The sequence below is a fragment of the Anguilla anguilla genome, chromosome 12 (assembly GCF_013347855.1).
Source record: "Anguilla anguilla isolate fAngAng1 chromosome 12, fAngAng1.pri, whole genome shotgun sequence".
In the NCBI taxonomy this organism is placed as follows: domain Eukaryota; kingdom Metazoa; phylum Chordata; class Actinopteri; order Anguilliformes; family Anguillidae; genus Anguilla; species Anguilla anguilla.
Genome location: NC_049212.1, coordinates 21,687,589 through 21,705,162, shown reverse-complemented (window position 1 = coordinate 21,705,162; position 17,574 = coordinate 21,687,589). Strand labels below are relative to the sequence as shown.

Here is a 17,574-nt window from a genome sequence, read left to right as displayed (position 1 = left end):
CTGCACAGACAAATTTATTTTGCCATCTACCTGACTCAGAAAAAAAATTAAAATGCTTTTGGCTTATCTGCTGTAGCTTGAGAGAGGGTATGGGCAATAAAAAAGTCATAATCAATTTAGTCTGGGACTGACGTTTGTTGCCTGATTGTTGTTTGTTCATATTCAGCTTTATGAGGAGATAAATATGCATGTGCATGTATGTGTGCATGTGTGTATGTGTGTGCGTGCATTTGTGTGCGTTTGTGTGTGTGTTTGTCTGTCTGTCTGGAGGAGCATTTCTTTTACATCATCATTTCCTGAATGTGTTTATTATCTCATTTATTGCAAGTAAATCACACAGTACTTGAATTTGAAAGCTAGAGAGAGAGCATTTTAAGAGAAAAAGAAAAGTGCAAGAATGATATAGAGAAAAGAGGAGAAAGGACAGAAATGAGAAAGAGGCAGGAGAGAAAGAAGGGGCCAGGGGAAAATAGAAGTCTTGCAAAATAAGTGACGACAGACTGAAAGGGAGACTGAGAGTAAAAGAATAAAACAGAAGGAAGGAAATATATCTTAAGAATGCAGAAAGAAGAGAAAGTGAGATGTGGATTTCTGTCAAATGAAAAAATGGAGCAAAGAGCTAATCAAAGTATATTATTATCAAAGTATCTTTAAAACACAAAAACACACAAGCAGGGCAGCCCCAGGGCAATAGCATCCAGAAAAAGGAATTAAAATGTAGACCTGTGTAAAGTGAGTCTAAATGTTATAAGTGAAAAAGATTACAATTAGAAATATAGCTGCAAGCAGTGAAGTGTGGGGTCAAGCAACAAGAGTGAGTCATAGTGTATTGGGGGGTACTTTGCCAATGAACTGCAAACATAATCCAAACCATTCATACCAACTTTTGTTTGCATTAAATGTATTAAAGTGTACATTAGTATTAATTAATTGCAATTTTGAAGTGGTGCTGTAGCGCCACCTAGGGTGGTAGTGGTAGCACAAAATTTGACATACGTGACCTACATGGGTCCCTCTTCAACTTGTGCATTTCAAAAATTAGAATTGAGGCTGAATTTAAAGAAGGTATGGTGTGCTGCACCGGACTGTTTCAGGGAAGCTGTCTGAGGGGGTCCTGTCAAATTTCATATAATTTGGGTTTATGAAGCACTTGAAAATTCGTATTTTGAAAGAAGCCACATTGCACTATGACAATGTGGGCCTGTGCAGGCCTGTCCACACTATAGGTTTCTATTATCGCCTGAAGTATTGTAACCAACCTAAATTTGGGGCCATACACATAATTTGGGTGTGGTCAGTCATTTTGGTTAAATTTAAATTGTTGCCTTTTGGCTATCATTGGACATATGAAGATTTACTTCACAGTTTAACACAGGGACATACTGTAGATCGTGCATACCAAATTTGGTGAGAATTGGACAAACATTGTAGGAGAGATACAAAAAGGTTTTTTTATTTAAAATGGCGGAAAATCCAATATGGTGGACTTCATGGGTACTATGGGCAAATGTGTTCAAGATGAGGAGATACACATCTGGAAGAAATGTGGAGCATGTAAGTGAAATGGGATGGCCTTAATAATATTTTCAAATTGCAGGTGGCATAGTTGTGCCAGTTGCATGGGTCTCATGTATAATAAGTTGACAGCCATACCAGGCATGCCATTCAAATTTAATTTTTTTTGCATGGGAAACGTGTGAAAATTAGAAGGAAGAGGAACATGACAAAAAAAGAATAAAAAAAGGAAGAGGAAAAGGAAAAAGATGAAAAAGAGGAGGAATCCTAGCCCAAACCCCTGGGTGCTTGGGCCCCTAATAATCCTAGCAAAAACAATAGGGGTCGTACACACCCTTGGTGCTTGGCCCCCCTCCTATGAAGACCACCTTTGGTGTCTCTGGATAAAATTCATTGACAAGCTCATCAAAAAACACCAATAAATCAGTTGGACCAGCAAACTAAATCACAAAACAAGCAAATAAATCCTATCATTTGCCCTTTGAGGCAAGAGAACAAAATTACAGAATAAACTTGTTCTTGCAACCATCAGTTGGCAAAATATATCACTGTCAGAGATTGAAAGCAGAGGCAGATTGTGACCAAATAAAGATGTGATCATGGTCTGATCACTGAAACGGATTATGATCATTGAAAGGATGACGATGCAGCCCGGAATCCCACATCTAGTGACCACACTGAGACAGTGAAGGCTGACACTGCGATGAACAGCCTCCTGTACAACAGCAAATACCATGAGCCTGCAAGCACAGTGCCCGTACCGACACTTTCATTATTTCAAGAGATATAGCCTACTATTTGAAGAGTTAAGAGTGTGATCAAATGATTTTAATGAGCTAATCTGTGAAAATTCATTTAAAAACTGCATTTTCACTACCATAAAAAGAGGAAATAAAGCTACGCTTGTTTTAAACACAGCTGTTAACGAAGTACATAAGTTATAGTAATGAACAGTTGAAACATCTTTTTTTCTGATGTATTAACCACAATGTAATAGTGCATCTGAGCCTAGCCTAACTGTATCAGTCATATCGCAGTGCAGACCACTCAAATGAAACAAAATTATTTGGACCTCAGTTGTTTATAAGAATGAAACTCCTCCTGTTTAATCCAAATATATGGCCAAAACTGCCACTGCTGCCGACTGAACATCTGAAACACAAATGAACATTTTCATCCACGTCATTTTGTGACTTGGCAGCAATCCCATAACATCATTACCCCCTTAGGCTGGACAGGGTGACAAATACTGATGAACCTGCCCAATGTTAAAGACAGTTCCTCTAAGTTTCTGGAATCAGCCACGCCAGCAGCAATTTTTTTTATGTCTCTCTCATTTTGCATGATCTTATCCCTGTTTTTTGAGAAATTTTTTAGTTTTTTTTATTTTTAAGACTGAGATATGTCATATTATCCATGCAGGCAATATTTCTTTAGTCTGAAAAAACCTTCCTGTATTTACCATGTTGAAGAACAGACATTTTCAAAGGGATTTAGTTTGCCCAAACATTTTTTACAAGGCTGTGAGATATTGAGTAGACTGTGCACCTATTTTCACAGCTCTGCTGAAAAGAAAAGAAAAGTCAGCAATTATGTGCCACTAATATACTGCATCTTGTGTATATTTAATGTTTTGAACGAGCTCTTTAGTATTACATCCTATGAACTTTATCACTGAATCTGGGATATTCCTAAACTACAGTATGTTCACTTTCAAAAACAGGATAGCTACCAGAAAAACAGACTCTCCAGGCAACTGATTCTCAACTACACTAGCAGTTGCATTGGTAGCCCTGGCTAATACCATAGAGAAGCACTGTAACCACTTGTGTGTATGACTGTGCATTACACAAATAATATATCCATTTACATTATCACTACTATCAATTTCATTATTACATTCATTGTTCACTGCCTAGTATTTAATTGCACTTGTATTTAATTCAAAAAGATGTCAAGATGTAATTTTGTCACTATTGCTTTAGCAACATTTACTTATGTCGTTTCATAACTTAGAAACTTACGTACTCTTCCATATATACTGCCACGCGAAGGGTACGTACTCTACAACACAAGAGAATTTCAACTATCAGTATAAAGCCCACGCAAATTTTTTTACCTTTGTAATAAGATCATGTAATAATTTAATCTAATTCTGTAAGTATGTTGCCCCGAGGGATTCGATAAAGGGGAGAGAAACAAATACCAATTGGATTTTGTAAAACATCTGTCAACAGAAATGGCCTCAATAATGACTGTAGGGGCAAATCTCTCAACATTTCCCTAAACATTTATATCTATTGTTGGTATTGTATCATGCATTTCGCATTTATAACATCACTTTGCCACTGACTAACACTGCCAATAAAGCAAATTCAATTTTAGAGAGAGAGTAGCTGGGTCACAAGCAGGGAGTGAAAGAGAAGACTTTTACTGCCCATCTTCTGCGAGAGACCTACATCCTGGGGGCACCCAATGAGACCATGGGCACTCAGACATGGGCGACCGCGGGACCATTCACCCTGGGGGGCAGGGGACTCAAGCGGTGGGTCACCTGTCACGTCGACTCCTTGCCCTTTCTGCTGAAAATGTCAGGCGATTTGCTCAATCACTCGCCATTAAAACCGATCCCATCATTAGAGCTCCCACTGATGAACACATTTAAAAAATAGTGTGCCTGCCAATACTCAACAGCACCATGGCTGTGATGGTGTCACCTTCCCACAATGCATTGGTAGACTGTCTTTGTGGGGCATGGCAACCCAAAACCAGTCACTTCAATATTTATTAAATCAGTCACATCTTAAGCATTCAAGTGTTTCCACAAAAAAAGATTATCATTTTATTTATTTATTATTTATGATATTGTATTTATTATTCTTAATTTTCCTCCCCTTTGTTACGTGGGATTTATCAAACTCTTGCAGCAGGTGATTTATCCAGTACAATCTGCCATGGTGCTAATGCACTTAGCTCACATCTATTCTTGTCTTTTATAATAGATCCGTGGAACTGAATTCAATCCGGGAATAAATAAAAAAAACATCTAATTAAATCCTGGAACAAATGAAAAGCTCAAAGTAATGTAGTACAGGTTAGGTCAGTAAAGTGTCCACTGACAGGCAGCTTTTTAGCACAAATTCTATACACATTACCTTATGTGGTGATGGTAAATAATCTTGAAATCCAACCTCTTTGTGACTTCCAACATGGAGGAACATTTTTTCATCATTTTATCCATCACTTTTATTATTCAACACAAAACGATTTAATGTGAGCTGGAGGCTCCGTTAATCAGTGTAACAAAGGAGGAAGAATGGCCATCATCTGTCAGTGTAGCCCAGCCATTTCAGAGAGCTCAATTCACCGATAATATCTGCCTCTAATGAAATTCAATTTCTTTAACATCCCCACTAACACTTAATCAAAACATGGAACATTTTTTATTAGAAATGGTGGCGAAGAAAGGACCAACCGTAAAAGGGACTTGGGCGCAACAATAGCACTGTAAAATTCAGGTCGATAAAGAAATCTCATACGTTTAAAGTACGCAGACTGTACAACGTGGATAGCTGATACCGCTCGCTCACAACATCTCTTCGCACATCCGAGAGCAAGGGATAACACAGACATCAATTTCTGGCGACGGTACGCAAATTACAGGATTGTAAGGCAGAATTGATTGCAATCCTTCAGGAAATAGAATTGCACATGGTGATGGAGCTGCTTCAGCCAAACAAATCCATGCGTACATAACACATTGGCCTCTCGCTCACAGCCCAGCCAGCAACCGGTAGGCTGAGTGGGACTCGATTCAAAGAAAGAAGCTTGTGCCTCTCTGAGAAAGGGAGGGTCTGTTTCAACCGGTTTTCATGCAGTCATGACAGAAATATCTGACACATTCCTACAGAAAAGTTGGTACACTTCATCTGATTTAATTAGACGTGACTGAATCAAAAACATATTGGAGGAGTAAATCATTTTGACAGCAGTCAATCATGTGTCAAGATGATTGACGAGCACTCTCTTCTCCTCGCCAGCTGTAAGGGAGATCAGCTATTTTTCTTTCCCTGATATCAGTGCACAGTGCATCTTGGACAGACAGAGTTTGTCTTTGTCTTTAAGAAATTTAGGGAAGAAATATGATCACAAAATGTGCAACAGGGAGAATTTACCCCTAATTGCATGCAATATAGCCTACCTGTGACTCATGCTGTTTAATTTGAGTTTGTGTCAAGAACCAGTAAGGAGAAAGATCTAGCCACACTTCAAAAGCAATATTACAACAAGGTCCATTGAGAATACCGGGGCTATTAGGTATTACTACACTGTGAAAACTAAGTACCCACCTAATCACAAGGGAATGTTAAGATATCGATATCAGCAATAACAATGAATGGATATTAAATTGTAATATATATTTCCTTTCATATTGCAATTAATCTCTAACAGTCTGATTCGCATCTCTGTTCATTTTCCAGCATAACGACTTCATAATGCAGGTACTGAAGAATTTTTCCCGAGCAGGTGACACTACGAAAAGAAGGAAGTGATTTCCTACGAGGAAATCGGGGAGGGAGGGGTGCCGTCGGTGTGTGTGTGGAGAGGGGGGGGGGGAGAATGTTCCTCTAAATGACGACTGCGCTAAAAAGCCAGGGGGAAAATAAGAGGCCCGGGCCCCTTGAGGAGACACGCGGGTAAAACCCGCCACTGACAGTCTGTCGGAGGGGCAGAGCCAGGGAGGATGCGCCACAGTTTCACATGCGCGAGGAGGCTGAAGAGGCAGGCCCAGGCCTCAGCGACGACACCATACCGCCGTCAAAGGCCCCTCCTCTGACAGATGGGGTCTACGGACGCGTTCTACACAGGACAAGGGGGACGTCGCCGTAGCGCTGTGTTCTTGTGCAGTCGGTATTCAAGCAGCGGTCAGGCCAGGGCTCTTATGGCCAGACCAGGCCTGGGTTAAGTAATGGTCTGTCATTCTGGGTTTCAGTAATGCCCTCGTGTTCTTTTGCCAGACACTTTAAAAGGCCTATGTCATGTACACTGCAATTTAAAGGAAAACCATGACCTGTTGCCTCTTATGAGGAGGTGTACATATTTAAATTAATATGAACAATTTACAGAGAGATCTGAATGTTACAGACATACTTTCGAGGGGCCTTTGGCACAAAATGGCAACCTCGATGTGTCAGCTTCAGCGTGATAGCAAAAGAGCCCAGACACAACAGAGAGATTCACATTAAGCCTCCGTCATACGCCTGTTTGGCTCGAGGGGGAATTTTTCCAGAAGAATACATCTTACAACAAACACATTACATCTCAACAGCCAAAACCCTTCATTTGTGTTCCACATCTATGTTAGCTTCACTTGCATTCAAACCTTTAAAAGGTTCAAATCAGAACTGTCCCCCGTGACACAGTACTATAAAATCAGTACTGTGTTTTTCTGTTTTTGTTTCATCAAATATTATTAGCGAACACAATGACAGTGTGAAATGCAGGATAAGCAAACATAAACTGCTTCTCTTTCCAAGCATTTTACAAGCATCTCCCCAGATTAACAAACTAAGCCAGGGTATTTGTTTAGTTTGTCAACAGCCCACAGCAATACCAGGCCCTCCAATTAAACAGCGTCCAACATGGACCCACACTTTAGAGTGAGAGTCAAATGAGTGCATGAAAATGCAGGAAAACAACAGGCTGATCGGAGTGTGTTAGAAATAAAATTAAAACAAATTGGCACCTTACTTACTTTTTCCTTGGTGTCCAGCCCTGTGTTGTCTGGCCTGGTTCGTATTGTGAAGGGGGTGGAGAGTCTAAGGAGGATGGCCTGGAAGGAGCAGGCAATGCGGGGGGAGACGATTTCGAAGCAGTCGCGGAAGTTAAGGGTCCGGTGCGGCTCGCACTTGGCCTGTTTGCGAAGCCCCTCGCCCAGCTGCAGGATGGCCATGCCGGGGTCCAGGACCAGGTGGAAGGGGAAGGCCCGGCAGAACGTGCTCAGCCCGATCCGCAGGTCCGGCGGCGAGCAGGAGAGCTTGAGGGGGAGGGGCTTGGGGCTGCCGGAGGGGCGGGACACCTTGATGAGAAACGAGAGGCAGGAGGAGGAGGAGCCAGAGGAGGAGGAGGAGCAGGAAGAGGAGTTCCCGGTGCGCGCGGCGTCCCCCGCGGCGGGCTTGGCCTCCTCCACCTCCACCTCGGTGTGGTAGATCCGGCGGGCGGCGGCGCGGATGAGGCCGGGCATGGCCAGGCCGACCGCGGGCATGGGGTGGAAGTAGTGCAGGAGCAGGCCGCCCTCCTCGGGGGCGTCTTTGCATAGGAAGGAGGGCGACTCGGCGGAGGCGCGGCGCCCGCAGGAGGCGCGCAGGTGCTCCAGCAGCGCGTCGAAGCCGTTGAAGAAGTCCTGCAGGGTGCTGCCCACCGCCCGCAGGACCCTCTCGTTCTCCTCGAAGCACAGGCCGAAGAGCTCCTCGCCGAAGCTCTCGCGGAGCTCCTCGAACTGCACCCCTGGTGGGAACACGAGGCCGGTGTTACAGCGCCATCACGGATACAGCAATACAGCAGACGCCATTATTCTCCTGTGAGGCTGCAGACACTATCATCTGCATCTGCATCAGAACAGCTTCTCAGCACTCTCCACACTGACCCATACACAGCCTTCCAAACCGTGATTTACTGCTGTCCCATATACCAGCCCCCAAATAACACCAAATACACTGTTCAGCCATCCATTCTCTTACATTACATAAGCTCTCTCTCTCTCTCACTAGCACACACACACACACATACACAAAACATCTGTCCTCTGTTTGTCTAACATGGGCTTACTGTTCAGAGTTATTTGCTAAAAAAAGAAACAATGCTTTTTAGCATCACACAGATGTTGAGTAGTTTGACCTGTGCTGCACAACAAAGAGAACCACAGCACTGGGGGAAAACATCGATTCCCAGCAGCCTCTCCTGCAGGAATTTGGGGTCATGGATTGTGTTTGTAACATCAGCACTATGGCATCTGCATGGAGAGGAGATTAAGGGACAGAGGGTCTTCTGAGGAGAAATCGGCAATTCCTGTCATGCCTCCCTCATTTCCCTCCAACAGTGACTGGGATAGGCAGCCAGAAAGAATGAATAGCAGCCTATAAGCAAATAAACATGACGTTCGGACCCACACACCCAGAGACAAAAGAGAGCTTTTCTCTGTGGGATTATTTTACCACTCTCTTTGCATCATACTGACACTAATGACAAAAGCGGGACAAGCCTAAGGAACCGGAATGGCGGTCTGCTGAGGTAATTTTGCTTGCTTCTGGCTTTATTCCAACATGGAAAAAACACAAAAGAGACAAAATTGTAGCTATGAAACAAATTCTATGAGAAATTATGTGATTAAACAATTTGAAAAAAAAGAGGAGTGAAGAGTTGCTGATGCAGGAGAGGTAATGAGTCTGCTGGAACAACAGCTCTAACATTAGCACTCATCATGAGGCCCGGCAAATGGAAAGGCAAAAAAACAAAAAAAAAAAAAAAACAGAGGAACACTTTGTGCTTGACGTAATGACTGCGAGTCGGAGGCAACAAAGCACATAATGATGATGGCTTCCTCCGGAGAGAGGGAGTGGGAACGGCGCGATGGCGGCACGTGCCGCCTCCATCCCGCGCGCACGTCTCCCCGACACCGGCCGTCCCCTCCGACCGCCAGACGCCAGACAGCGCCACGAGGTAAGGGCCAGCTCCTACTGGCGGCTGCAGACGAACGTCTCCCCGCTAAGTGACAAATGAAGGGCCTTTGTGCCCAATTTATATAGACAAATGGCCAATCTGGGCTCTGTTTGTCTGCTCAAGCCATGCATCGATCGGCTCAATGGTGTCAGTTCTGTTCAAGCATTGGGTACTAGGCACTGTGGAGGTAGCAAACAAATCAAAGCGTCAGTCCCATGATTAATTAACAGATCCGTTAAAAGCAGGTCTGTCACATGACTGCGTAACACCGGTATCGCAGAACTAGCAAATACATCCAGCTGCAGACTTGGTGGTGTTTAATAGCCCGTCAGCCCACTGAAACACTGTACTTCCTGAAAAATCACATACGTGGGAGTTGTAGTTTTGAGCAATTGGTGAGATATCTCACCTCATTAACTCACATAACGTTACCAAGACAAAGAAGGAAGAAAAAGATTTGTTTGTCTATGCTATGTAAAGCAACATTCCCTAGAGTATGTGTCACAAATTTCTATGAATTGCTGTGCTGCCTACAAGCAATCTCATCCCAGCTACATCTTGCGAAAGCCAATTATGAAAGTATCAGGGATGTGACATCAGTGAGCATACGCATAAAATGGCAATATCCAGAACAACAGACAAAAAAATTTGAAAAGGCCAGAATCATAAAGAAATAATCAGAACTCTGAATCCATTGGTTCATGACTGAAACACACTTCCTGGCTGAACAGAATGCACAAGATTGCACAAACCTCACAGTTATCAAAAAGGAAGAAGATAGACTGTTGCGTAAATAAATTATGCATTAAAAAGGATTATTCTTTGGATGTGCTAAAAATCTGATGACAGTTAAGCGTTAAGAGGTCATGTTTTTGATGATTTAAACATGACAGGATTTACCAAGTAGCGTGGCAGAGTACTGTAGAATTCCTGAGATATCGGCTTCCTCTTCAGAGCCTGTATAATCCAAGTAGGGACATCTTTCAGACAGTCCTGTCTCACCTTTCCCATCTTCATTACATCTGGAGAACACGTCTCTGTCAACATTAGCAAAAAAGTTCAGTACGTAACACATCTGTGTTCACACCATGTCTATGTTAATATGTATCTACAGTAAGAATAAATCACGTCCATGTGCAAATTCACCACATACCATGTCAACATTAATGTGTAAGAGCTATTGCTACAACAAATCATGATTCACATGTATGTTAAACATAACATGCCAGTGCTATGTCAGTTAAGAATATGGCAGGCTAAAGCTGGTCAGTACATAACACCGTACACGACAGTGTTTATGCATAAGGCTTTGTGTGGATTAGTTTGCCATACTAGTTGGGGCAATGAGGAGGTGATACATATACAGTGTATGTTATTAATACCCCGATTTACTACTGTGTATGTAGTGAGAATAACTGAACTGTAAATAACAAATACAGCATGCAGCTCTGATAGGCATCTGAAGAAAAATTTATAAACATAAAGCCAAAGGTAAAGCTGCTCTGCAAAGACAAAACTGAGAAGAATTCCACCAAAAAACAAACAGGAAAATAAATCATTAAAACTATCTCAAAACAGGAAATTAATCTTTCTTCGCTGCTGCACACTCCCCTGGGCCCATAATCGGGTATCAGAGGAGTATGGAAAAGAAAATGAAGACCACATACTGTATACCAATGTGAAAAGGAAATCATAAGGAAGTATATTGGAAAACAGACACACACAGGGCAGTCTAATGCAGTTAACTATCTGCAGGGGTTAACAACTTGAGCAGCAGGCATTGAGGGCCTATGGGTCTGCCTAACCTTCTCACACCCTACTGTCCCATTACAACTACGCAGCAGAGAAAGACACCCACTCTGCAGCCCTGCCTCTCTCCAGATGGAGGTGGATGGGCACGTCCTCCTTACCTGAGCTCCCTCTGTTTGTATACCTCCACGGTTCTCTGCAGCGCAAGCTGTATGGTCTGAGTCTAAAGAAATAGAGCAGAAATAACATTCAGAGAGGATGTGTCCACCGTGTGTGTTTCTGTGTGCGCGTGTGCATGTCAGCAGTGAGCGGGTCGGTGTAGCAGCTTTTGCCACAAGATTTCAGATGCAGATGATTTGATTTCTTAATGAGGGTGAAGGAAGAGCCTCCGCTGGGCTTTCCAATGTGGCGGAGAGACGTCTGGCCCCACTGACACACAGCTAACTGACACATTGTTTTCCCAACACAGCTGTGACACTGCGGTGATGTCACACATGGTACGAATGCAAATCTTCAAGTGGGACAAAAAGAGCTAAACCAAATCGCACTAATAAATCTCTTAGTGGAGGCTTTGCAAAGCGAATGCACTTTATTTAATGTGATTACCTGGTTAAAACATCACAGAAACGTCATGAGAAAATCATATGATGAAGAAAAACAATGATATGACAAAAAGGGGGAGCACTCAGGCCATTTTGCCTGTGCACTGTGGGAATGAGGAGCATGTTACATCTGGCTTATCTGACGGCGCACAGGAGAAACAGCCATGGTTGCTTTGTTGCGAAGGAAGGTGAGTGGTTTGTAATCCTTTCTGACAACACCACAAACCACAGCGTCATGCTCTCGCCAGTGGCCTAGCCTGGGCAATTCACATCACATGGACATTGTTGACAGGCTCTACAGGGAGGGCAAAACACAGACAAGCACATGCACACACACGCATGTAAGGGTGTACATGTACACACGTGCATAGGCACAAATTACAGATCTGGAAGGAGGTTCAGAGTCCAGAAGGTGGTTCAGAATCCTTTTTACAGTCTTGGGATTTGCATTCATGTCATTGTTTGTGCTACATACCATGTTGCCGCAATGTCACAACTACACAGAGAAACTTCACGTGTTAGCTGTGGTGGCAGTAGGCATGGGCCTGTCTGTTTCCATCACACCCAGCTCAAAACAGACCTAAAATCCATTACCAATAACTATCCTTTACCTTTTGGAAAGTTTCTTTTCAAACCGCAACAAACCACACACACAGAAACACATATAATGTTTAAGTAAAACACACACATAACGCCTGTGCCCGGGGCAATAGATTACACATTAGAGCCAGACCCACTTTCAGTCCATTATCTTCAGTGAACTCAGGTGCAGTTTATTTTTCTCTTTAGAGATCTGGCACATTGCTGCTGTGTAACATCGATTCAAATTAGAAGCACACTTCAGAGACCCATTAATTGCCATTTAACAGCATTAACCACTTTGTGTGGAAGGCATATCTTCATTGTCAATAAGCATTCATATCTGCCTTGGTGTGCTCGTTCTCTGCTCTGTACTGAAAAGAATGAGTTTCCGGATACTTCCCTCTTCCGGGCACCTACTGTGACATACAAGTACTTTATTTGTGACAAAGAATTCCAAAAATGTGAGTCCCATAATGTTTGGGACAAAGACTTTTTACCTTGAACTGGCTCTGTACTCTACAATTTTGGATTTGTATTCAAACATATCACATGTGGTTAAGGTGTAGGTCCTCAGCTTTTATTAATGTGTATTTTTTATACATTTTGGTTTCACCAAGTATAAATAACAGCATTTTTTCCACGGCGGGCAGGAACTAGCGCCGTGGGCTACGCATGGCAAATTGTTATACACAGCCCCCTCGGTTTCAGGTTGCCATACAATAATGTTTGAAATGTTTGGCTCCACAAGTGTTTCAGATAAGTCAGGTATGTTCAATTGCTTCCTTAATGCAGTTACAAGAGAGATCTCAGTATCAAGTCTTGAATCTAGGCTTTCGATTGCCTTTGTAGTCTGTTGTTGGCATTTGTCAGCAAAAGGACCAGAGTTGTGCCAATGACAGTCAAAGAAGCCATTATATGGCTGAGAAATATGAAAAAACACATAGGCCAAACTTTAGGCTTACCAAAATCAACTGTCAGGAAAATCATTAAGAGTAAACAGAGCCCTGGTGAGCTGAGTAATCGCAATCTAGAGTTCTACATTACAAAGCTCACTGTGTGTGTGTGTGTGTGTGTATTTGAGCAGACTTCATAAATATAAACAGTAGTTATAATATTCAATGAATTAAATTTAGGAAATAGGAGCTAATAGAACTTCGTTATCCTAATTCACCTGAGAAATATGTTCTGCTCAAATTAACCAGCAGGACACAATAACAGGAATTGACATGAAACGGTGTCCTATGGCAGACCTTCCAGAATGTACTAAATTTAGCCTTTCATTTTATTCCCAGAAAGTGCCATCGTCTTAAATGTTTTTATGACTCGTCGGAACCATTGTACGACCCGGAGGACAGAGGCAGGGTACCGTGACCTGGAGAGGTAAAGACACAACAGCGTGTGCTGTACTTTTAAATTAGGCTGCAGCATAATTTCTCTTGGTTTATATGCAGCTTCGCACACGGATTCTGGACTGTGTTCCCATGCTTCTAAAATTAAGGTACGCAGGAAAATCGTTCCGATTACTTTTACATTGGCATTCGTTTTCGACTGTCTTCTTGAGAATACAGGAGCTCGGTTGCGTCTAATGTTCTACGAATGTATTTGCGACCCGTAGCCTTGGACACTGATCAGACCCTAAAACTGTCTGGGGAGTTTAAACCCAGTGCATGTGGCTCTCGTGCCATTCATTATATGAAAGGGGAACAGGATATTTGGGAATAAGATTTCGAAATCTACCGCAGCCATGCAAACAGATTGACACTCAAAAAATGATTCACAAGCAAGTGGACCAGATTGGCAAGGGTCGTGTAAGAAGTGATGATGTATTGCTCATGAATACATAATATAATTAGGCTACCAATAAGATGTGAATCTTCATCTGGAAAATTGCGCCATGACGTCTGACAAGACGTTTATGTCGAGATCGATTCTGCGACCATCACTTTTACACAAGTAGGAGCTACTGTTTGATAATCACACAGGCGACAGACATAACATGAACAATAGTAATCATAGACGATTGAGTGCATGATTGAACTGCAATTAACTTCGCACATGTTAAAGTCAATGTCCCAGTTAGACAGAAAAAAGGCTAAATCAGATGTCTCAATGCTCTGTGGTCTACCATCGTCTCCTACCGGTCTCCTACATACCAGCTATACGTTTAATTCGGAATCTGTAAATGTGGTATTAGCCAACCACCCTCCCCATTATTAAGTAGCCTAATTATTTAAAACTTATCCAGGGCGCGAGCGCGCGCGCGCACGGTTATTGAGTTTTTTTCAACAGTAATTAGCCTACGTCCGCACCTTAACAGTTTCATTGCATAACAGCTGCATCACCTAGAGTATGCGAATATCGAACTGTTTTCTGAACTTGACACAGGGTATCCGTACCGTCGGAGATGTGAGCCTCCTCAAGCTCTCCCCGAGCGAGTCCAGGTTAACGCGCCTTCGCCTCGTCGTTCGCTTTATCCCAACGTCTTCAAATGGACAAGAGAGGGACTCCACCGGGCTCTTCCCATTCCAGAATACCCGCGAGAAGGGACACTCTCCGTCGTCGGGGCTCTCGAGATAGTCAGATCCCATTGAGCTAAATGATTCCGATGAAATCTTCCTTGAAGACATGCTGGGTATCCAAAGGGATTCATTAGATTTCGAATTTGAGAGTATAGGTGCAAGCACAGGTAAACGAGGAGACGATAGGATAAAATTTAAATACCACCTGCGAATATTTGAACATTGCTCCCATTTCCGACGAAACGATTATGAGTGCAGAGATGAACTGCAGCATAGCCTATTATCAGCTGCGTTTCATACCAAAGGTTTTTTTTAAACAACGTTTTTCACCGTGGTTGCACGATATTGTCAAGTATAACGTGTTTTCAAAGTCTCATCTCTTTTGCCATTTAATGATAAGGCAGGCAAAACAGTCTTCATCTTCCTGCTCGTTTATCTTGCTTGGTTGACATCCATGAAACTGCAAATGCAAGCAGCTGCTGTTTCCAGAAAGATGGAACAGCTTAAAGCCAGTGAAGCCTTAGAACTCCAGCAACCACTAAGCTATGCTAGTTCCCACAGCCACAGCATCACTATTCGTTTTTTCCTTTTTTTACCCCCAATCTCAGCGCGGTAGCCAATCAGTATTTTTTAAGGCTAACAACCTGCCCCCTTGATGTGATCTTGCAGAGACTGATGCCAAGTCTCGAGGCTTGACAGACGTGTATTGAGGAGACGCTCTTGTGAAGACAGCAACGATATGTAGCATCTATTGAAGAAAAATCTAAAACCTTATGCTAGTAGGCTACGCGACCATAAATTCGATGTGAAATTAATGGCAAGTAATTCCGTAACAACCAACTATTTTTCAACGTCGCAGACTCTCATATTTACACGACTGGAACGACTAAACCGAATAATTAGGCCACCGATTGCTGAATATAATTAGGCGACTTAATTTTGATAGCCTATTTGCCGAATTTAAGTTGAGTCTTGTGCAATATCATGTGCAAATTAGCCTACTTTATTCGGAAAGGCGACACAGGAATTTATGTATTTATTTTTATTTATTTATTTTTATTCACACAAAGTAAGTGATAAAACAAAAGTATATAAAAACAAACATAGCAGGGATTGTGCAGGAGAGGTAAGAAACCCTAAAGGGCTTATAGTAAAAACCTCTCCTCTAGGATTTACAATGTATCCGAATACTATGGATTTTTTTTCCCCCTTAATAAATGAGATAAAAAAAGAAAGATTTTTTTTTTTTTAATTCACATAAAGTTCAATTCTATTTCATGCTGCATGCAAATACAAATTAACTGAGAGTTGGCTTTTTTTATATAGCCAGAGCATGCTAAGTAATGCACCTGATGCTCGTTAGCCTATCTGAATATTCTACACTTACAACCAGACTGTAGTCTATGGCCGACAATTCGCCTAAGTGTCAATGGCTAAAGGAAACGGCTCCTATTGAATTAAGAGGCGGACTGTAATTTCCCTGATGTTCACCCTCTCAGAACACATAGGCTACAGCATGAATCCAATCATTAAAACGATAACGACACTAGCATTGTACAGTAGTAGACTGGGGATGGCTGTAACACGGGGTTTGTTGTAACACCATCAGTTTGGTCAGGAATGAGTTATGGTAATGTGATCACTATTGTTCATGCCCACTTCCCCTTTGAGCTAACAGGATAAGTTTGATGAAATATTGGGTGTTTTATGCAACAAAACAAAAAAACTAATTTGAGGTATGAAAGGAAAAATGTACCATCTAGTCTATCTTTCTGGTTAGCAATCATAGTATTGTAATAGTTTAACTTCCACGACACGAATATGCAGTTTCTCTAATCAAAAGTCATGCTTAAAATTAATGCTAGATTCAAACTCACATGCCAAAATAGCTGGCTATTTAATGGCTGCTTGGGGTGGGGATGGTTGTAACACTTAATTCTGAAGTGTTAAAACCATCCCTCAGTCAAATTGGATTGCTTTTGCCATTTATTTCTCAGCATGCCGAAGTAATGGAAAAGGAAAAAGGCAAAGGTGTCCCAGTAGACATACTAAAGCACTCTTGTATGTACAAGGGCAGTCAGCTGACATATTCACACATGCACACACGTACGCACACATGCAGTGTGTTCTAAAAGCCATTTTACGTTTAAAGACTAAGACTTTATTTGAAAAATATATTTTTTAAAAGTGTGACATTATAAATTTTTTTTATACATTTATACATGTGCAACAGATTTTAAGTTCTCAAATGTTAACAATGTTAGAAATAGGCCATTTTGTGTTTCATGTTTACATTATTCATGTAAATTTCAGTGTGGGTCTGATTTAAGCAAATTTTCTGTTACATCCATACCCAGAGAGTGGTACAACTCACCCCAGTAGTAGGTTAGGTTGTAACAGTGGAACTTTTTGTAATTGACATTTACACACACATTATGTGTTATTGTAGCAGATGTTTAAATTACTAATATTTGTAGCAGACAAATATGGGTAGTTTATATGACAGTTTGAGAGGTCTAGTACAAACACCAATTGAATTATACATGTTGGAACAAAAAGTGTTACAATCATCCCTCTATTGAATGCTATTGTGTTTACAGGACGATCAAACTGGCAGTCATGCACAAGGTGAGTAATATAATTTTCTGTGTTTCATTTAATGTACGTCTTGTGGGAATTTGTAATTTGTGAATATGTAGGCTATAGCCTATACTTTTATAGACAAACTTAAATATAACAATAAACCATAGATTCTAGATAGAAATAAGCAGCTTGAAAACCCTGCGGTGACCACTGAGCATTTGCCCCCTCAGCTACAACATGTGCTCATCTTCCACCAGCCAGACACTAGAAATTGATAGGCTCTTTTCCCTGTAAAGGTGCGCAGG

General features: G+C 41.9%; 1 protein-coding gene across 1 annotated transcript in view; it reads right to left on the bottom strand.

Moving 5' to 3' along the window:
- gucy1a2 (guanylate cyclase 1, soluble, alpha 2) overlaps positions 1-15,415 on the bottom strand; it is a 47,824-nt gene extending 32,409 nt beyond the window's left edge. The window contains exons 1-4 of the mRNA XM_035384497.1: positions 14,564-15,415; positions 11,145-11,206; positions 10,135-10,271; positions 7,271-8,022 (exon numbers count right to left, since the gene is read on the bottom strand). Coding sequence (XP_035240388.1) covers positions 7,271-8,022; positions 10,135-10,271; positions 11,145-11,206; positions 14,564-14,794 — 1,182 coding nt within the window. The 5' untranslated portion in view covers positions 14,795-15,415. The remainder of the gene's footprint in view (positions 1-7,270; positions 8,023-10,134; positions 10,272-11,144; positions 11,207-14,563) is intronic.
- Positions 15,416-17,574: the final 2,159 nt, after the last annotated feature.